The sequence below is a fragment of the Hylobates moloch genome, unplaced genomic scaffold (genome assembly GCF_009828535.3).
Source record: "Hylobates moloch isolate HMO894 unplaced genomic scaffold, HMol_V3 SCAFFOLD_13, whole genome shotgun sequence".
NCBI classification, from domain to species: Eukaryota; Metazoa; Chordata; class Mammalia; order Primates; family Hylobatidae; genus Hylobates; species Hylobates moloch.
Window position 1 is genome coordinate 47,387,760 of NW_026652288.1, and position 20,703 is coordinate 47,408,462.

Genomic DNA, 20,703 nt, shown 5'->3' on the forward strand with positions numbered 1-20,703 from the left:
GGCAGGTTTGTAGGCTCTTCAGTTTTACCTGCCCCAGTTTTTTGAGTGTGCAGTTTTCTCCATCTGAGAAGCTTTGAGATATGAGCAGAAAAGAGAGGTGGAGTATGCTTTAAAATGGGGGTTGGAAGGATGATTGTAGTGGATGATCCTGGGACACGAATATTGATCTGTTGGCTGTGGAGAGATGATGAAACACTGGAGTGGGAAGGAATTGATGCCAGGACCGAGACTGCTCTGGGTAAAAAATGAAAGAACAAGACACTGCTTTTGGTAAAAATTACAAACAGTGTAGATATCCACCAGTCATAGACTGGTTGAATGAACTGTAGGATAAATATGTGAAAAAATATATTTTAATGAGGTCAATTGATATATATTGACATACAAAGATCTCCAGGATATATTGTCAAATGGGAAAAAATCCAAGCCTTATGTAAATCTATAGAAAAACACCTGGAAGGATATATTCTGTCAAGTTCCATTTCATCCAAAGAAGGCAGTGAGATTGGGAAGGGATAAAGAATATTTACAACAACATAGAGTTATCATTGAATTTATTTTATTTTAAAGATATCTATGTACACCAAGTAAATACACACAGGGGGCTGTGCAGTTTGGTTTGTCTTCCACGCTGGCATGCAACATTTTGGCAGATGTGAGTGGGCAGGCCAGGTGCCCCTTGCAGTGACCCTGGCTCTGAAAGGGATGCGGTGAAGGTGGGGAGCAGGAGGAGGAGGATGTAGTGTGAAGCTTCTGGTGAAGGGTTTGCGTGTGTGTTGTTTCTTTTTTATGTAAGTGAATTATATTTCCCTTACATCTTGCTAAAGAGAAGGCTGCTCCCTCTGTGTCATCTCTCTCCTCATCTGCGCTACACCCTCACATTTCCTTATGTGTTTTTAAAAGAACCATGTGGTGGCAACATTACATAAAACCCCCTGGATTCTTAAGTGCCCTGCTGGCAGCAAATATTAGCCTAAGTCCACAGGCCCACAGGAACCTTCCTTCCACCCTAGTGCGTCTGGAGACAGCATGGCTTGTCTACCCCACCGTTGCCCTCTTTCCCATGAGTTGCAGCTTTAGTGCAGAGGAGCCAGATTGGACCCCCTTCCTCAGAACAATGGTTTTCAAACTACTCCACAGAATCCTCAGGGTCTCTTAGGACTGTTCAAGGGCTCATTCGCTGAGGAGCCTTTGAACAGTCAATCCTAAGAGACGCTGAGACTTCTTCCACCAAAAAAAAAAAAAAAAAATGCAGACTGCCCAGGTCCGCATTACTTTATTTTTTATATTGGGGTTCTATGTAAGATTTGTTTTGAAAAGCATTTAAAAATCACTGCTTTGGATTTATTCCACACTCCACTGGTATTTTTCCCCCTGCAGTTCTCCCTAACTGCTAAAAGGAGCTCAGCAGGTAAAGGGAGCAGGGCCTCTTTCCCTTGAAGGAGTCATGGGCCAGTGCAGCCTGCGCTTACCAGCTGTCATTCCCACTCAGCTTCCTTTCCTGACTTAGAAGTTGGGTGATAGGCTGCCCTGCCGCTGGAGAATCTTGGTCTTCCTCCTAGAAAAGACTGGATATCAGGACACCAGACTTTCTCTCCTGGTTTGGACTGGCTAGTGACCTCCATCCCTGCAGTTACCTAGAAAACCACCTTAGCACCATGTGGAAGGAAAGGACCATCTGAAACTAAAACAACAGTCCTCTTCAGTATGGCGGGTGCTGCATATGGGCTGAGAATAGCTGGGAGAAGACCCCTCAGCGTCAAGCCTTAGAGCTCCCCACCTCTTGAAAATCCACCCTGCCCCTTTCTTTAAAGTGCACTTAATACCAGATGGGGACATTAGAGAAGGAACTCCTTGTGGAGAAAAAAAAATTGTAAATTGGGGAAAAGTCAGGCTCCAGCTTGAATGGAAGGCAACTAGAGAGAGAGATTTTGCCAATGAGCTGGAAGTCCCTAAACCAAAGGGTGGAGATGGGAGGAGCGTGCCGCCCAGTATGGAATGAGAAAGAAATCCAGCTCATCGCTTCAACTTGAGGGCACTGTGACAAAAAAAAAAAAAAAGGCTCAGAAATTTCCCAGCCTATTCACCCCAAACCCAAGGAATCGATCATTTTGACTACACCTGCCTGTAACCATCTCCATGGACAGATGAGCAGCCATTGACAGGCTGCTGGGAGCAGTCTGCCTCCTCCATTTTTCAAAATATTTTAAATCAACTCTGGGTTCTGGTCACGAGCTCTGGGGCAGGGAATATCAAAAGGAGCTTGAAGAAAAAGGGAAATGGTCCCTTGAGCAACCCATTTCTCAGTCCAGGGGAAAACAGGAAGAGGGAGGCAAAAGGCAGACTTTGTAGGGCAGAGGTAACACCTGAATCCTTTGATTAAGGTGAGGGGTGTATGAAGAAAATTCTATGTCTCAATTAGCAGCCCTTCCATTTTACCTTCCCCTGTGCTATATGTGAAAGAGGAGGGAGGAAGAGTCTATTTCTCTGTCTTATGATGCTAAGACATTCTTCTGCTTAAGGCTTTGTGTGTGTGCATGCGTGTGTGCATGTTTGCGTGCGTGTGTGTGTGTGTGTGTGTGTGAAGGGTCACAACCCTCTAGCTCCCGTTTTTCCTTTTGTCATCTCTGTGACCTCTACTCAGTGACTAACACCACTCAGTGTGAGACGAGTAGATGAGAAAGAAGAAACATTCACCCTCCTCCCTATTGCCCCAAATAAGGAAGGTAGACTATGCTTTGAAATTGCTAAATACATCAGTAGATACTTGAGAATAAGACAGAAGAGAGACATAGCAGCAGCTTTTGATATATAGATACAGAGTACAAAGAGATACAGAGTAAGTAAGAGAAGACATCAAACATAGTACAGTCCAACAACAGGGGTTGGGGAGGGAGTTAGTATCAGAGACCACAGGTTTGCAGCATGCTGAGAGAAGAGGCCTCAGTCCCTCTTAGAAACTGGGAAAGAAAGAGAAAGAGGGTGTGAGGGCCCAGCTTGTAGCTCAGTCACAGAACAGGAACAGGTGGCATCTGCACACACTTTGGTTTACTGTCCTGTTCCTTTAATACCAACAAGCAGACCCCCCTACCACCGCCCCCCGTGACCCAGGCTTGCACCTCCACCCCTAGGCCTCCCCAACTCCTCTTCCGCATTCCTACTTCTCTGCTTCTCAGGATTTTCTGCCTGTGTGTGCCCAGTTTACTATTCTGGGAAACCCCTGGAGAGGGCTCAGCTTAGATGCAGCCCAGTAAGAGACTGGCCATGTTCTCTGTGCCATTTCTGGGCCCTAAAGCAACTTTGGTGAGAAACCCAGTGACACACAAGAACCAAGAAGGTTCCTGTGCTGCTAGAGGAGAGCACCTGGGGACAGAGGAGGAAAAAGAGGGGCTTTTCTACCTCCACTGAGCAAGATGGGAGGGGAGCACTGACTGATTTCGTGGGGCGTTTCCTAAAGCTTACTGGTGGCATATACAGATGGGAGGAGGATGGGACACAGGTGCAGGCGTGAGGCAAACATCGCCTTAACCGGAGATGTCTTAGTTCCAAAAACACCTATCCATCCAAAATTATTTCAGGGTGGAGGAAGAGGTGGGGTTGAGATGGCCCCCTAGGGTCTCTTGATAGATCTGCGGTCTACCACCCCATGTGGCTCTAATCTACAGCGGCCAAGCTCACTTCTTTGGACGTGTGACAGTGACCCCTAGTGGCAGAAAGACAGTACTGTGGTTACCACTGTAGCCTAAGGGAAAGCAAAAGGGGGCAGGGGAGGTCAGTGTCCAGATTACACCGGGCAGCACAGGCGTAGCCCCCAGCAGGGGAAAGCAGGAGTTGAGGGGTAACTACATAGTAAAAGTTTTGAGGTGATAAAAAAAAGAAGCAGCAGCAGGAAAACCAAAGAGGCTGTCAGCAAGAAGGGAAACAACCTGAGGCTGGTCCGAGGAAGCAGCCTGACGCTACCTGAAAGTGCAGGTATGCCGCCGTGAGTGTGGGAGATTAGCTGGCTGCTGTCTCTTGGTGGAGAGGGAAAAGCTTGGCCTGGTCCTCAGCCTCATAGCCACACGGCAGGTCACTCCTGGAGGAAGAGACCCACCATAATCAGCTCCATAGAAATTAAAGTATTCCTGTCATCGTGGTTACTCTGCTCTGAGAGCGTCCCTGTGAGATCACAAAGAGCAGGGACTATTTGTGTTTTACAGGAATACAGGGAAACTCAAGGCCAGAGGGATGTAAATGACTTGTCCAATGTCACAACGCTTCCAAAGGTAGGAGAGAAACCCAGTCGTCAGATGCCCACGTTGTTTTCATCCAGACCTTATCCCTGGAATAGGGAGAAGCCACAGATGGGATTGGAGGAGGGGAGATATTCTGCACTGAGGCAGGGGAATGACTGGATCTCCTGGACAACACAGTGATGAAAAGAATGATTCTCACTCCCTCCTCCTTCCCCCAAGGCTCCAGGAACCTCCAAGTGGGGCACAAGGGAAATTTAATCATTTCTTCTGGTCCCACCCAGAGAACCCAGGGGTAGTGGGGACTGTTGTACCTATTGTCATTGATATCTGTGGCATTTCCTGAAGAGATCATCATTGAGAACACAGGATTAGAAGAAGAAAAAAGGAGATTGGGTGTTAGAAACAGTTTGCGCAAACCCTCTCCCACCTTAATCCCTTAGAGAAAAAGATAAGCTGTGACGCTTTCTCCTTAGTTATGCCAAGCTACATCATTATTTTGTTTGAGAAAAAGTCTCCCCAGCCCGTCACCAAGGAGAGGAAAAGGGGACTGGAAGGTAAGGGCTGGGATTGGCATGGTAATAGGAGGAATCCACTCTGAGGCAGCCTGAGACCTAAAGGGCTGGGCAGTGCTCAGGCTGTAGGTACAGGGTCACCTTTTTTTCATATGTGTTATTATTATTATTTTAGAGATGGGGCTTTACTATGTTGCCCCAGGCTGAGTGCAGTGGCTGTTCACAGGTGTATTCACAGTGCACTTCATCCTTAAGCTCCTGAGCTCAAGCAATCCTCCTATCTCAACCTCCCGAGTAGCTAGGACTACAGGTGCATGCCACCACACCTGGCTATGTGTATTTTTTTTTTTATTTGAAGCCTTGGCACACCAGAAAGCTTCAGTCAGTGTTTTTTGTAGACTAAGGTCACTTACTTTTATGCCTCTCAACTTGCCCTGAGGACCCCAAAGGCGGGATTACCCTTCTTTTTCACTCACCATTGTCCATGTTGGCCTTCTGGTAGGAAGCCAAGGGGCCGCCAGAAGATGTGGCTCCACTGCTGGTACAGGAGTTGGCAAAGCTGGATGGAGCAGAGGAAAGAGGCAGCCTCTGACACCCACCCTCCACTAGTCTGAGGACCACTAATCCACACTCATCCTCAGCGATAGAGCTGCTCAGCCCTCCCCATCCCCAGAGAGCAGAGGACAACAAACATGGCCACAGGCTGGGAGGGCAGACACCTACCTTCTAATCATAGGCAGGAAGTTGAGAAAGGGTTTAGAAAAATAATTAAGCCACAACCAATAACTGACCCCACCCTATGCCTTCTGGGGTCCAGTGAGCCTTGGGTGGGACTCCAATCCACACGTGTGGTCACTCACTACATATCTGAGGTGGAGCTGGGTGTGGCCTGCAGGTAGAGATTCTGGTAGTTCTGGAAGAGGCTGTTGGTGTAACTGATGCACTCAGGGCTCCGGGTGCCATAGGGGTTGGTGGGTGAGGATGCTGGGTAGTGGCCAGGCCGGACGGGTTTGGCTGCAATAAAGAAAGAAAACAACCATGAGGAGGCTATGACCCTGCATTTGCCCTGGTCCCTGAGGTCATTTAGCTGGGGTTGAACTGAGTTGCTTGTAACATAATCACTTTTTTACTTTTTGGGGGGAAGTGGGATGAGGCTAGGGGTAGGTAAGAAGCAATAATCTAGTTGCTTGGCAATTAGCAATTTGCTAAATTTGCTTCAGGAGATACTCCCACCTTGCCTGCTAACACCTACTCACCAATCTGGGCAGAATGGCCCCGTTTGCCCGAGCTCTTGTAGCGAACAGCCTCCTTGATGCGGTCCACCTCCTGCTGGTACCGGCGCTTGTCCTTCATGGCACCCTCCTTGGCCTCCTTCAGTGCACCCTCCAGGGCCTTAACTCTCTCAGCCGTAGCCCTAAGTCGTTTTTCCAATTTAGGAAGCTCACAACGCAGATCTGCATTGTCACGTACCAGCTATGGGGCAAGCCAAAGGGAAGAAGTGGAAAGGAAGGCAAGTGACCCAAGACAGTCACCCAAAAGAGTGTAGGGGACAGGGGTGAGGAGAGAGAATAAAGAAAAATCAGGGGTCAGAGAAGATGGAGACCATGTCATTTCCTCAAAAGGCCTCATTGCCTTTATGTAATGGACTGTTCTGTCCAGCTCATTCCTTCTCCCAGAGCGAAGGGTGGGTGGTCAGGCATTTAAAAGTTACATAATTTTCCAGGCAGTAAAACCTGCCATCTCCACTGCAGCCCAGAACTCTTGTGACAGCGCCCTGTCCCGTCCCCATCTGGTTTCCCCCACATCTCCCAGCATGTGCCAGATCAATAGCCCCAGGGCGGCCATGGGGATGAGGGACCCCCTTCCCCAGAGAGGGCTTTGTGGACACGCAAAGGGTGGGGCAGCAAGGGCACAGTAGCAGTTTGGTGGCTGTGGCATTGAGGAGAATCTGTGCGTGGCAGGTGCAGTGCAGAGCAGGAGCAGAAGCTGGAATTCAGGAGCCCCCAACATACACATATAGACAGGCAGAGCCCGCCCCGTAGGAAGGAAAGAAAATGTTTGAGGTCTCACAAACATTTGCACTCATTACCTTCACATTCAAGGACTTCCTGGGTTATCCCTCCCCCAGTGAAATTAAGCTAGAGCGTGGTAGCAACCACCCTGCAGCCAGAAAAGACTTCCTGATCCTTTTACAGGTTCCACACAATGACTGGGGGCACTACAGGTTGCAAAAGGAGCAGAGCCTTGGAAGACAGCGGGTAAATCAGCATAGCGGGCAACACCGGGGGCTCAGAGGGACAAGCTAGAAACCCTTCCATGCAGTTTCCATTTGGACAATTTATGGAGTATAAGCGATGTTTTGCTGTGACAATACTTTAGCTTAATTGATAATAGTCCTGGCTGTTAAGATTCTGTTAACTGAAAAGTTTTTATCTCCTTTTCCTTTTTACTTTTGTGACTGCTGAGGTAGGAAATTGTAGAGTCCTCTATTTATCCTATAGGTGAGTCATTTTTGTTTTTTGGGACTTTGAACAGAGGCAGAGGCTTCAGTGAAGATAAAGGAAACAGTGTGTGATTGTGTTTTTTCATGGAAATTTTTTTGGGGGCTTGCTCCATAGAGCAGGGCTTTCTCATAGGCAGAGAGGCCCAGAGTAGCACACACGTGTGTGTGTGTGTTTTAAGCAACATAATATGGATTTGGACAGAGAGGGAAAGTGAATGCAGGAATGAAAATCGAATGGCAGAACTGATTTCAAATGTTTCCTATCTGCCTTTCAACTTTTCTATAATTTTGTTACTCAGTTTCATAATAAACAAAGGAAATAAAATCATAGCAAAGCCCTCTGCAGGCCTAAATAAAATAAATAAACTCTGTACATTATCACTGGGCACAGGTTTGGGATTCATTAAGAAAAAAAAAAAGTACTGAATATTTACTACATAGGCTGGGCATTATACTAGGAGGAAAAGAAGTTTAAGTGCTAGGCTAGTGAGATTGTAAATTTAAATGGAATCTTAAGGTAGATTTGAAAGGAAAGGAATGAAGTATAGGTTAGGGCTTATTTTATGAATTAGTTAAAAGGACCAGTTGACAGCCTGCTGAGCCTGTCTTCAAGGCTCAGATATTTAGTGCTAGTGAGAGTGCCCCTACCCAGCACGCACCAAACATTTCCTGTCCTGACTCCTTTGGACTGCCCTTCTGCCTCCCCACCCCATACCTCTGAAACCCAGTCATCCACCTAAGGAACCGCAGCAGCAAGGAGGGGGACAGAGAGGCAGCAACTTAATACACAGGAGTTTTGACTGGGGCCCCAACCAGGGGCTGGTTGGGCCATCTTAGGGACATCATTTTTTTTTTAATTGGAACAGGGTCTCACTCTGTCACCTAGGATGGAGTGCAGTGGCATGATCACAGCTCACTGCAGCCTCTACTTCCTGGGCTCAAGCGCCCTACCTCAGCCTCCCAAGTAGCTGGGACTATGGGTGTGCGCCACCACATCCGGCTAATTTTTGTATTTTTTGTAGAGATGGGGTTTCGCCATATTGCCCAGGCTGGTCTTGAACTCTGGTGCTCAGGTGATCCGCCTTCCTCGGCTTCCTGAAGTGCTGGGACTACAGGCATGCGCCACTGTGCCTAGCCAGGGACATCATTTAATGTCCCTGCATGCCTGCCCCAGACCTAGACAGATGGAGTTCTCTCCACGAGAGAAGCCCAACTCCCTTGCTTCTTCTCATCTCCCTGCCTTGCATCTCTGGGTAACGTCTGACCAGTCTCTCTCCTGTATAGTTACAGCCCATGCCTCTGTTAGTTTCAACCTCTCCCTCCAAGGTAGACCTGGGGAATTCCACTTTGGGCAGAGGTGGGTTAGAAACTTTGAGAAGGGAATACAGGCATGAAACAAAGAACAAGGTACAAGTGGACCAAATACTGTATAAAGAAGGGATTAGTAGGGAAAGTAAAAGCGAACAGTAAGGAAAACATGCAACTAGATTTTCCTGAATCCAAGGGGCCTCTGAGGATTTGGTATGCTAGGTACCTGGCCTCAAAACTTCTCTTCACTCCTTCAGCAGACTCTTACCTGTTTGTGAACCTTTGTAAGCTGTTCCAGGTTGTTCTCAAGAAAGGAAATCTTCTGCTTTTGGGAGTGAATCCCCCCACTGTCTTCGGGCTCCATTTCTGCACTCTGAGAACAGAGAGAAGGAAAGACGTGGCTGTCCTGAGGCCAAACAGGTCCCACCAAGACCAGGCCAAGCCAGCCCCATGGGGGCAACAGGGGCAGGAGAAACCTAAGGATGGGAGGAGGATGTGGGGGCTGATAAGACCCCAAGGACAGCACTCACTTTCTTGACTCGAGTCGTGACGTCTTGAACGAACAGCTTGCGAAGGTTGTGGAGGGTCTGGAGTTCCCGGGCCTGGAAAGAATGATGAAAAATTGGGAATAGCCAGATACCAGGTCTGTCCTATTACTCCAGAATTATAGGAACCTCCAGTCTCTATAATCAAGTGAGTCACTTATCTTTTAGGAAAAAATGTATCTTGATTATGCTACAGAATGGCTGCAAAAGGGCAGGAGGAATAGGGTTAGGAAGAAATGAACCCTCCCCACTCCCCAGTCCTGTGAATTTGGTACGGAAGGGAACCACTCACAACTGTCTCCTCCAGACCCTTGAGGTCCTGCTTGGACTGCTCATGTCGCTCGTACAGAAATCTGTAGCAAGAGAAATAAGGGAAATGGAAAGATCCCTCAGGACTCTCCTTCCTCCTGCCTCTTCCTCTATTACTTTTATCTCCATTTAAGTATTACTATTGTTGTTATTTTTTGAAACAGGGTCTCATTCTGTTACCTAGGCTAGATAGAGTACAGTGGCACAATCAGGGCTCACTGCAGCCTCAACCTCCTGGGCTTAAGGGATCCTTCCCACCTCAGCCTCCCAAGCATCTGGGACCACAGACGTATGCCACCATGCCCAGCTAATTTTTGTATTTTTAGTAGAGACAGGGTTTTGCCATGGTGCCCAGGCTGGTCTCGAACTACTGAGCTCAAGCAGTCCACTTGCTTTGGCCTCCCAAAGTGCTGAGCTTATAGGTGTGAGCCATCGCACCCAGCCTATTATTATTTATTACACAAGTTACTCATGTTTACCGTTTAAAAATTAGAAAAGAATTTTAAAGAGAGACATAAGGCAAGTTTTTATAAAAAGCCTATGATTCTACTATTTACAGATCAAACCAACATTAACCTTCTGGTGTCCACCTTTCCAGACTCTTTTTTCTATGCCTACATATCCGTGTATACATTTTTATGGGATCATACCATGCATATGGTTTTGTAACCTGTTTTTACACTGTATAGAACATCATAAACCTCCTTCCATACTGGTGAATACTTAACAGCAGTCATTGCTGAGAATGTCCTTTTGGTCCCGTCCCTACCCCATCATATTTTTCCCATGAGTCACCCTATCATGTCTGCATGTGTGTCCTGCCTCTGCAAGCGCGTCTGAGTTCACAGTTCTGAGCCTACAAGGCTGTGGGCTTACAGGCAAATCCATGCCACTCACGTCAGCTCCTGCAGCTTGGTGCTCTTCTCATGTTCTTCACTCTTCAGCTTCTCATAGTCAGCCTGAAGCTTCTCTAGCTCTAACTGGAGCTTCTGATTTAGGCTACAGAGCATCAGAAGGTAATGGAGATGGGGGAGAAAGATGTTAATAAGGAGGAAGGGAAGGCCAGCTCTTCAAACTTCTTCCTTTTTGAACGAGTGAGTCCAGTTAGAATTGATGTGTCCACCTTCAGATACCAGAGGCAGACTCAGGCCACTGTTTCCATGACAGAGCCAGGAACCCTGACTTCTCTAATCCTAGGACCCTCAAGGATAGGGACTAGTCCTTATTCCATGTATCTCCTGAGGTGGGGCTACAAAGTTGTGGTATTGTTGAGGGAATGACACACAGATGTTAAAGATCAGATCCAGAGGGGACATGTGAGTCAATACAGCAAGGTGACAGGACCCGGGAGGGGCTGGAGTCGCCCTTGGGAACCCTTACTCTTTGAGCTCATCAATGGTCTTCTGCTTCTCGTTGATCTCGTCCCGGAGCCGGGCCAGCTGCCGGTGATGGGCCTCCCGGTGACTCTCCATCTGCAGCTCCAGAGCCTTCTGCAAACAAGCCCACCTCAAGCTCAAAGGCCAGACTCCCAGCAATAAGCTCTGTGAGGGCCAGCACAGCTTTCACCACACCAGGCCCCAATTGTCCCTGACACCTTCCCCACTCACCTTCACGTCATCCGCATCCTGGGTGTCGGGCTCCTTGTCCTTCAGGGCCACTTCATGCACAGTTTCTAAGGGAAAGAGGGGAAGACAGCTGACATCAAACCTACCTCTTTCAGAAAGAACTTCACGTTGTGACCAGAACTCTGGGCAGGGCTGGGAACGGACCCACAGGGATGTTCTTCTGTGTTAAGACTGTCCAATTTGATATAGCAGGAACAGAGAACAAGGGTGTATGGTTCATGTAAAATGAGCTACATGCAAAATCTTGGCTAACATATGAGTTGGCATCCGTGATTTCAAGCTAATGCTTTGAGTGAGTGATTACTGGGGTGATTTATTTTAATGTTTCTGGCTTTTCTGCCCTGGACGGTGGGATGGAGTTATAAGAAGGCCTCACCCTGGGCCTGGAGCTTGGCCAGCTCGTCACTCAAGGAGTCATAGGACTCTTCCAGGTGCCGCTTCTTTAGCTCCACGCTCTGCATGTATTCTGTAAGCGAGCGGATCTTGGCCTCATGCTGATGGAAGAAAGTTGGTGAGAGAAAGAAGATGGAGCAAAGGACACAAACCCAGGCCGCACAGATCTCCAACTCCAGCTCTCCTCCCAGCCCTCCCTCCTGCTACACTTCCCATGAGGGTGCAGGGTTGGGGGCCATTCCTATGGGGCTCTTCCTTTAGCTCCCATGGCTCAGGGGGCAGTACCCACCCTGAGCTTTTACTTTTTTGGCCCTGATCTGCACCCCTGCCACCCCAGCTCTTCTGTCCTTGATTTCACTTGACCCCAGAACTTTGACATAAAGGTGGGTGTTAGGAATTTAGCCATTACCCCAGAGTAGCCTTCTTTCTCCCATGGCATCTGAAGGTTCTCAAACTTAGGCACTCACCTGAGAGATGAGGAGCTGGCAGGATGAGAGCTCCCGCCCAGTCACTTCCATCTTGCGGTGACATTCCACCTGGAGGTTCTCCAGCTGCCGGCACCGCTTGACCACAGACTTGACTTCTGATTTGATTTTGCTGATGTAGAGTCGGGCCACAGTGAACTCCTCCTCGATGGCCCCACTGATCTCCACTGGCTAAGGTGAGTAAAGGAGGAAGAGATGCTTCTTGGCTGCTGGGAAGCTTTATCCGTTCCCTCCCACCTTCTACGTACCCACACACACCCACATATGCAGGGACTCAAATGGGATGGGTATTTTCCAAAAGACCTTTAGCAGCTCTCTATCATGGGTATTTCACATTAAATTCCTCCGCCTGCATTTAAAAATCCAATTCTGGCCGGGCGCAGTAGCTCACGCCTGTAATCCCAGCACTTTGGGAGGCCATGGTGGGTGGATCACCTGAGGTCAGGAGTTCAAGACCAGGCTGACCAACATGGTGGTGAAACCCTGTCTCTACTAAAAATACAAAATTAGCCAAGCATCATGGCACATGCCTGTAATCCCAGCTACTCAAGAGGCTGAGGCAGGAGAATCGCTTGAACCCAGGAGGCGGAGGTTGCAGTGAACCGAGATCACACCACTGCACTCCAGCCTGGGAGACAGAGTGAGACTCCATCTCAAAAAAAAAAAAAATCCAATTCTGGGCCGGGCTCGGTGGCTCACTCCTGTAATCCCAGCACTTTGGGAGGCCAAGGTGGGTGGACTACAAGGTCAGGAGTTCGAGACCAGCCTGGCCAATATGGTGAAATCCTCTCTCTACTAAAAATGCAAAAAATTAGCCAGGAGTGGTGGCATGTGCCTGTAGTCCCAGCTACTCGGGAGGCTGAAGCAGAAGAATTGCTTGAACCCAGGAGGCGGTGGTTGCAGTGAGCCGAGATCACACCACTGCACTCCAGCCTGGCCAACAGAGCAAGACTCCATCTCAAAAAAAAAAAAAAAATCGAATTCTGACAGTCCCCCACTTACAAATAAATCTTATAAAGCAACATGATTTTCTTTTGATCTGCTTGATCACCCAGATTATTCTCACATCCACAGATTTGCATATTTCATCCTGAACTCCATGCCTATGCCCCACCTCTAACTCCTACTGCAAGCACTGCTCTGTTGCTGCTTTTTTTTTTTTTGAGATGGAATCTCGCTCTGTTGCCCAGGCTGGAGTGCAGTGCCGCATCTCTGCTCACTGCAAGCTCCGCCTCCCGGGTTCACGCCATTCTCCTGCCTCAGCCTCCCAAGTAGCTGGGACTACAGGCCACGCCATTCTCCTGCCTCAGCCTCCCAAGTAGCTGGGACTACAGGCGCCTGCCACCATGCCTGGCTAATTTTTTGTATTTTTTTAGTAGAGACGGGGTTTCACTGTGTTAGCCAGGATGGTCTCGATCTCCTGACCTCGCCTCGGCCTCCCCAATTTTTTTTTTTTTTGAGACGTAGTCTTGCTCTTGTTGTCCAGGCTGGAGTGCAATGGTGCAATCTCAGCTTACTGCAACCTCCGCCTCCGGGTTCAAGCGATTCCCCTGCCTCAGCCTCCCGAGTAGCTGGGATTATAGGCATGAGCCACCACACCTGGCTAATTTTATATTTTTAGTAGACACGGGGTTTCTCCATGTTGATCAGGCTGGTCTCAAACTCCGGACCCCAGGTGATCCACCTGCCTCGGCCTCCCAAAGTGCTGGGATTACAGGTGTGAGCCACCGTGTACAGCCTCTTTTTTTTTTTTTTTTTTTTAAGACAAGGTCTGGCTCTGTCGCCCAGGCTGGAGTGCAGTAGCTCAATCATGGCTCACTGCAGCTTCAACCTTCCATACTCAGGTGATTCTCCCACCTCAGCCTCTCAAGTAGCTGGTACTATAGGCGTGTGCCACCACGCCCAGCTAATCGTTTGTATTTTTTGTAGAGATAGGGTTTCACTATGTCACCCAGGCTGGTCGTGAACTCCTGGGCTCAAGCGATCCACCTGTCTCAGCCTCCCAAAATGTTGGGATTACAGGCATGAACCACCATGCCTGGCCTCCATTGCTTCTTTATTCAGCACCATTTAGAATTTTTTTTTTTTTTTTTTTTTTTTTTTTAAGGCAGAGTCTCACTCTATAACCCAGGCTAGAGTGCAGTGGTGTGATCTTGGTTCAGTGCAACCTCCACCTCCCAGGTTGAAGCGATTCTCCTGCCTCAGTCTCCTGAGTAGCTGGAATTACAGGTGCACGTCACCACGCCTGGCTAATTTTTGTATTTTTAGTAGAGACAGGGTTTCGCCATGTTGGCGAGGTCAGGTCTCGAACTCCTGACCTCAAGTGATCCGCCCGCCTCGGCCTCCCAAAGTGCTGGGATTACAGCGGTGAGCCACTGCGCCCAACCTAGAATATATCTTTTCAACTGGGTCTATACAGGCCTCTACCTGTCTTCCTGGGTCTAGTTCAAAGGCATGTTTCCTGGCTCTCTGGCTGCCTTTCTCAGTATCTGTGAAGGCCTGGATGGCTCATCTTGCATCTTCCACTAGTGCCCAGCCTGAACAAGGCTGCTGTCTCTCACCACTCACCAGCTTAATCTCCCCGTTGCCCACAATGACACTGAACTCGCTCAGATCCTTCATCAGCCCGTTCAGCACCTCAGCAATTCGCTTTCGCTGGTGTCCGCTGACCTCCTGTAGCCGCTGCAACTCAGACTCCAGGGACAGCATGGTGGCCTGGGGACAGCCCCTCAGGTCATTCCTGTTGCCATCCTCCTGCTCCCCTGCCCAGCCCAGGCAGAGACCTCTCCCTTCATGCAAGACCCTGAGGGCTGCTATGAAGAGAACACAGCCCTGCAGAAGAGTCTGGAAGACAGAGGGACTGCGAGGGGAAAGTGCAGTGACAGAGTTGTGGAGGGACTCACAATGCACTGAACAGCAGTGCAGAGGTGCAGCCACCATATAGCCCTGGAAGGATGCAGAGGTCCCCTCGACATGGGAGATGTTCTGTGGTCAGGGAGCTGTTGGGGCATTGGCACACCACTTACCACCTTCTGAGACAGCTCATCCACCAGAAGCTGGTTCTGCTGGCTCTTCTCCTCCACCTCCTGGGACTTCTGGTCATAGTTCACAGCCAGCTCCTCCAGGGCCTGTAGCACTTCCTTCACCTCATCCTTAGCAGCATCGTTCTCTGATTGCAGGTGGCTCAGCTCCCGCTGGACCTTCTCGTTGTCTCCTCGGGTGGACACCAGCAGCTTCAAGGGAGAGGAGTTGCATGTGGGAAAGCTCACTGCCAGTGACCATTTCTACGCCCTTGGGTCTGGGAAGCTGAGCCCCCACCCTACCCAAAATAAAGAGTTAAGAGGAAGGGGGCTTTAGGCTTCATAGAAATAGGGCAACAGAATGAAGAATGAAGAAGCCCCCAGACTTTAAAATTTGTGCTTTAAGAAAAGCCCCAGCCAGGCGCAGTGGCTCACGCCTGTAATCCCAGCACTTTGGGAGGCCTAGGTGGGCAGATTGCCTGAGCTCAGGAGTTCGAGACCAGCCTGGGTAACATGGCAAAACTCCATCTCTACAAAAAATACAAAAATTAGCCATGTGTGGTGGTGCACTTGTAGTCCCAGCTACTTAGGGGGCTGAGGCAGGAGGACTGCTTGACCCTGGAAGATCGAGGCTGCAGTGAGCTGAGATTGCACCACTGCATTCCAGCCTAGGTAACAAATTGAGACTCCATCACTTAAAAAAAAAAAAAAAAGAAAGAAAAAAGAAGAAGTAAAGAAAAGCCCCAGTGAGGTTCCCAGACTTCTGCTGTTTGTGGGAGTGATTAATCCCCAAGCAGAAAGCCTCTTCTTCCATCTGATTTTAAAAAGGTCTATTCCATGCCTTCCAGTGATGAACAGAACCCCTTTCCTCTCATGTCCTGCCCTCCCTCCTGTTACCTCTTCCTGGTCCAGCATTTGCTGCTTGAGCTTCTCTATGAGTTGGCTTTGCTGGTTGATTTCATCATCCTGTTGGAGGCAACAGGGAAAGACAGGTAAAGGGAAGCTACTCCTTCCAGTTTAGACGTAAGAGGTTTGGGGGTAGAGGCAGGATCCTGATAAAAATCCAGATAGTATAAACTTTGAGTTAGAAACCCCATATCCTACAGGAAGATCGGTTGAGGCCAGGAGTTCAAGGCCAGCCTGGGCAACATAGTGAGACCCTGTCTCTACAAAAAATTTAAAATATTAGCTAGGCTGGTGGTGCATGCCTTTAATCCCAGCTCATTGAAAGGCCAAGGCAGGAGGATCGCTTGAGGCCAGGAGTTTGAGACCAGCCTGGGCAACAAAGTGAGACTCCAACTCTACCAAAAAAAAAAAAAAATTAGCTGGGCATGGTGGTGTGCACCTGTAGTCCCAGCTGCTTCGGAGGCTGAGGTTGGGGGGTATCCCTCGAGCCCAGGAGTTTGAGGCTACAGTGAGCTATTACTGCACCACTGCACTTCAGCCTGAGTAACAAGGCAAGACTCTTTCTCTCAAAGCAAAATAATAATAATAAATGAAAATAAAAATACTTTTATGAAGAATTATTAATGAAGTAGGAAATTGTACATAATATAATGCCGAATGAAAAAAATCAGATGTATAATTACATATACAGGCTGGGCACGGTGGCTCACACCTGTAATCCAAGCACTTCGGGGGGCCGAGGCGGGCGGATCACTGGAGGTCAGCCTAGCCAACATGGTGAAAGCCCGTTTCTACTGAAAATACAAAAATTAGCCAGGCGTGGTGGTGTGCGCCTGTAATCCCACCTACTCTGGAGGCTGAGGTAGGAGAATCACTTGAACCTGAGAGGCAGAGGTTGCAGTGAACCACAATCGTGCCACTGCACTCTAGCCTGGGCGACACAGCAAGACCCTGTCTCAAAAAAAAAAAAAAAAATTACATATACAGTATAACTCAATTGCATGGTATATGCACAGAGAAAAGCAAAATGTTAAGTGTTATCTCTGAATAGTGGATGATTTTAATGTTCTTCTATACATTTATATTGATTTTTCCACATTTCAAGCATGAGCATTTATCCCTTTTAAAACCAGAAAGAGGCAATATAAGTGATTTTCTTTAATCCTCTACCTCTCATCCCACCTGGCGTGCCTCAGTGCCCTGCCTGGCCGTCCTCACCTTGTCGTCAAGCTGCTTATAGAGACGGCGGATCTCCTCCTCGTATTTCTGCCGCTCCTCGGGCGCGATGCGCACCACGATGGATGAGTTGTCATTCACAGGGGTCTCCTCACAGAGCTCAGCTCCCAGGGCTGCCTCCTCCCCAGCCAGGCGCTCCGTCTCAGGCACATTCTCTCCTGAAAAGGGGCAGGACAAGGTGAGAGATGGGAGAAGAAGAAGCTGCATCCACGAGTTCTTCCTTCTCACTCACCATGCCCCCTGAACTCTCTTGCCAGGTGGAGCTTTCTACCTTTTGGGAGTCTGGGAGGTAGGTAGTCCGGCCCCTCCCTTCCCCCATGACTGCTCTACTGCACCTGTCCAGAAACACAGCCCCTCTTCTTGGAGATTGGCCTGGCCAGAAACATCACCCAAACAGAGTTGGCTCCCAAACCTCCTCCTCGTCCTCCCACTGCCCCTCACTCCCACCTATCCCTCTCTAACCATTGCGCCACCGGCTCAGCTCAGCCTCCAGCTTCGCGATCGTCTCCTTCTGGGCCTTTGTCTTCTCCTTCTCCTTCTCATATTTCTTCTTCCACTGCTCAGCAGTCAACTCCAGATTTACTGAGGCAGTGTTCTTAATGGTCTTTGCCCTGGGTGAGGAGAAAAGGAACAAAGACATGAGATCGACATTAGACTTGGGGACCATGAGGAGAGAGAGCTGCAGAGGCTGGGATGGGAAGCTGGGTACCAGGGATCCCTCTGGGGACCCTGCCACTGACCGCTGCCCAAACATCAGGGTGGACTTGGTCTCTGCATCATTATAACTGGACGGTGAGCAACAGATGAACATAGTTGTCCGGCAGTTTCCCCCGAGAGAGTCCTGAAGAATCCTTGTCATTTTGCTGTCACGATATGGAACATAGCTTTTCTGGGGGAGGAAGGAGACCATGAATCAGAAATAAACAAATAAAATTCAACAGGGAATCAGAAAGGATAGTGGTGCCACTTGGGGATCAAGCAACCCATGAATTGGGGCATGATGATATGGTGGCATTAGCAGGTGGGGGAGGAGATGGGGTGGGGCTTGAGGGGTGAGGGGACCTAAGGATCACTCACAGTGCCCTCAGCCAGTGCGGAGATCACATTGCCCAGAGCTGACAGTGACTTGTTGATATTCTTTGCCTCGTCCAGCACGGCTCCCTCTGCTCCAGTCTTGCTGACCTACCAGGGCAGTAAGAGATGAGTGTGTATGAGCAGCTGCACATGGAGAGGGCTGTCACCTCCTCGTTCCAGGGCTCAGTCCACGGAGAAAGGAAGGAACAGGGAAGAAGATGGAGTAAAAGAGATGCTTGGCTGGGACTGGGGAAGGCCCTTCCTGTGTTCCCCTAAACTGTCTTGTCAAACACCACATTGCCCCTAACCCCTGCCACATATTACATGATTCCTTTTTTTTTTTTTTTTTTTGAGATGGAGTTTCGCTCTTGTTGCCCAGGCTGGAGTGCAATGGTGCGATCTTGGCTCACCACAACCTCTGCCTCCCAGGTTCAAGCGGTTATCCTGCCTCAGCCTCCAGAGTAGCTGGGATTACAGGCATGTGCCACCACGCCCGGCTAATTTTGCATTTTTTGTAGAGATGGGGTTTCTCTATGTTGGCCAGGCTGGTCTCGAACTCCCGACCTCAGGTGATCCACCCGCTTCAGCCTCTCAAAGTGCTGGGATTACAAGCGTGAGCCACCGCGCCCAGCCATATGATTCCATTTATATGAAATGTTCAGGATAGGCAAATCCATAGAGACAGAAAGTAGATTAGAAGTTGACAGGGGATGGGGTTAGGGGACATTGGAGAGTGACTGTGAATGGAAGATGACAGTGTTCTAGAATTGGATAGCATAATGGTTGCACAACCTTGGGAACGTACTACAAACAACTGAATTGCACTTTAAAATGGTGAACTTTATGGTATGTCAATTATATCCCAATACAAATCATTTTTTAGTTAAAAAAGAGCTGGCCGGGCACAGTGGCTCATGCCTGTAGTCCCAGCACTTTGGGAGGCTGAGGCAGGTGGATCTCGAGGTCATGAGTTCAAAACCAGCCTGGCCAACATGGTGAAACCCCGTCTCTACTAAAAATACAAAAATTAGCTGGGCTTGGTGGCGGGAGCCTGTAATCCCAGCTACTAGGGAGGCTGAGGCAGGAGAATCGTTTGAATCTGGGAGGCGGGGGTTGCAGTGAGCTGAGAGCATGCCACTGCACTCCAGCCTGGGTGACAGAGCAAGAATCCATCTCAAAAAAAAAAAACAAAGAGCCAAGAAACAGCCTGGCCAACATAGTGAAATCCCGTCTCTACTAAAAATATAAAAAATTACCAGGCGTGGTGGTGGGCACCTGTAATCCCAGCTACTTGGGAGGCTGAGGCAGGAGAATCACTTGAACCCAGGAAGCGGAGGTTGCAGTGAACAGAGATTGTGCCACTGCAAGCCAGCCCGGGCGACAGAGTGAGACTCTGTCTCAAAAAAAAAAAAAAAAAAAAGCCAAGGCTTCCACCCACCCCATATCCACAGGACCACAGGACCCCCTACCTTCTCACTCCCTGCCAGGTCCACTAGATACAGCTTCCCACTGAGCTTCTGCTCCGTTTCCATGTTCTCCTGCTTGATGTTGATGAGGAAGATGCTATGGCTCCGAGAGCTGTGTTCATTCATGTCTGCACAAGCAAGGGAGAAACAGGACCTGCCCCACCCTGCAGAACTGAGGTCCTCAGCCCCCGGCTTCCACTGACCCCAGCCCCGCCCACCCAGAGAGAAGGTGCCCCACCAGGACTAGCCCTGCTGCCACATCTCCCAGGAAGCAGGGTCCCACAGACAAGGGGTCCTCCTCCTCTGAGGGGCACAGTGTTTCCTTGCTCACTTTTGAGTCCCTCCACCCCAGAGGACACAGAACACAGGTGGATCCTCAGACTCGAGAGATCCCCTTGTATCCTCACTCACTGGTGACAGCCACATGACGATTTGATTTCCCTTCATCAATCACATCCAGAATCTCCTCCGGGCTGGATACAAAGCGTTCAGTACAACCCTGTGGGGGACAAATGGACAGTGACCCATAAGCTTTGTTTTTTAAGTTTGTATTTATTTATTTATTTATTTATTTTTATTATTATTTTCTTTTGAGATGGAGTCTCGCTCTGTTGCCCAGGCTGGAGTGCAGTGTCAAGATCTCAGCTCACTGCAACCTCCACCTCCCAGGTTCAAGCGATTCTCCTGCCTCAGCCTCCCGAGTAGCTGGGATTACAGGCACAAGCCACCACGTCCAGCTAATTTTTGTATTTTTAGTAGAGACAGGGTTTCACCATGTTGGTCATGCTGGTCTCAAAGTCCTGACCTCGTGATCCGCCTGCCTCGGCCTCCCAAAGTGCTGGGATTACAGGCGTGAGCCACCGCGCCTGCTTGATATTTATTTTTATCTTATGTATTTACTACTTTTTTGAAACAGTGGTGGGCACGGTGGCTCACGCCTGTAATCCCAGCACTTTGGTTTGGGAGGCCAAGGCGGGTGGATCACCTGAGGTCAGGAGTTCGTGACCAGCCTGGCCAACATGGTGAAATCCCATCTCCACTAAAAATATAAAATTAGCCAGACGTGGTGGCACATGCCTGCAATTC

At 49.1% G+C, this 20,703-nt stretch overlaps 1 protein-coding gene across 2 annotated transcripts in view; it reads right to left on the reverse strand.

Moving 5' to 3' along the window:
• Nucleotides 1-537: 537 nt before the first annotated feature.
• Nucleotides 538-20,703, reverse strand: part of KIF5A (kinesin family member 5A) — a 37,444-nt gene continuing 17,278 nt past the window's right edge. The window contains exons 7-29 of one of the 2 annotated variants that reach the window (XM_032173256.2): nt 20,029-20,116; nt 19,621-19,745; nt 18,155-18,259; nt 17,818-17,966; nt 17,540-17,688; nt 17,060-17,235; nt 15,833-15,901; nt 14,942-15,148; nt 14,484-14,630; nt 11,898-12,086; nt 11,414-11,531; nt 11,020-11,084; nt 10,793-10,902; nt 10,310-10,411; nt 9,396-9,456; nt 9,089-9,160; nt 8,827-8,931; nt 6,004-6,220; nt 5,608-5,761; nt 5,224-5,306; nt 4,547-4,574; nt 3,961-4,075; nt 538-2,960 (exon numbers count right to left, since the gene is read on the reverse strand). In XM_032173256.2, the coding sequence (XP_032029147.1) occupies nt 3,997-4,075; nt 4,547-4,574; nt 5,224-5,306; nt 5,608-5,761; nt 6,004-6,220; nt 8,827-8,931; nt 9,089-9,160; nt 9,396-9,456; nt 10,310-10,411; nt 10,793-10,902; nt 11,020-11,084; nt 11,414-11,531; nt 11,898-12,086; nt 14,484-14,630; nt 14,942-15,148; nt 15,833-15,901; nt 17,060-17,235; nt 17,540-17,688; nt 17,818-17,966; nt 18,155-18,259; nt 19,621-19,745; nt 20,029-20,116 (2,598 nt within the window). In that variant the 3' untranslated portion in view covers nt 538-2,960; nt 3,961-3,996. The remainder of the gene's footprint in view (nt 2,961-3,960; nt 4,076-4,546; nt 4,575-5,223; nt 5,307-5,607; nt 5,762-6,003; nt 6,221-8,826; nt 8,932-9,088; nt 9,161-9,395; nt 9,457-10,309; nt 10,412-10,792; nt 10,903-11,019; nt 11,085-11,413; nt 11,532-11,897; nt 12,087-14,483; nt 14,631-14,941; nt 15,149-15,832; nt 15,902-17,059; nt 17,236-17,539; nt 17,689-17,817; nt 17,967-18,154; nt 18,260-19,620; nt 19,746-20,028; nt 20,117-20,703) is intronic. The other variant, XM_032173257.2, reaches the window with a different exon arrangement.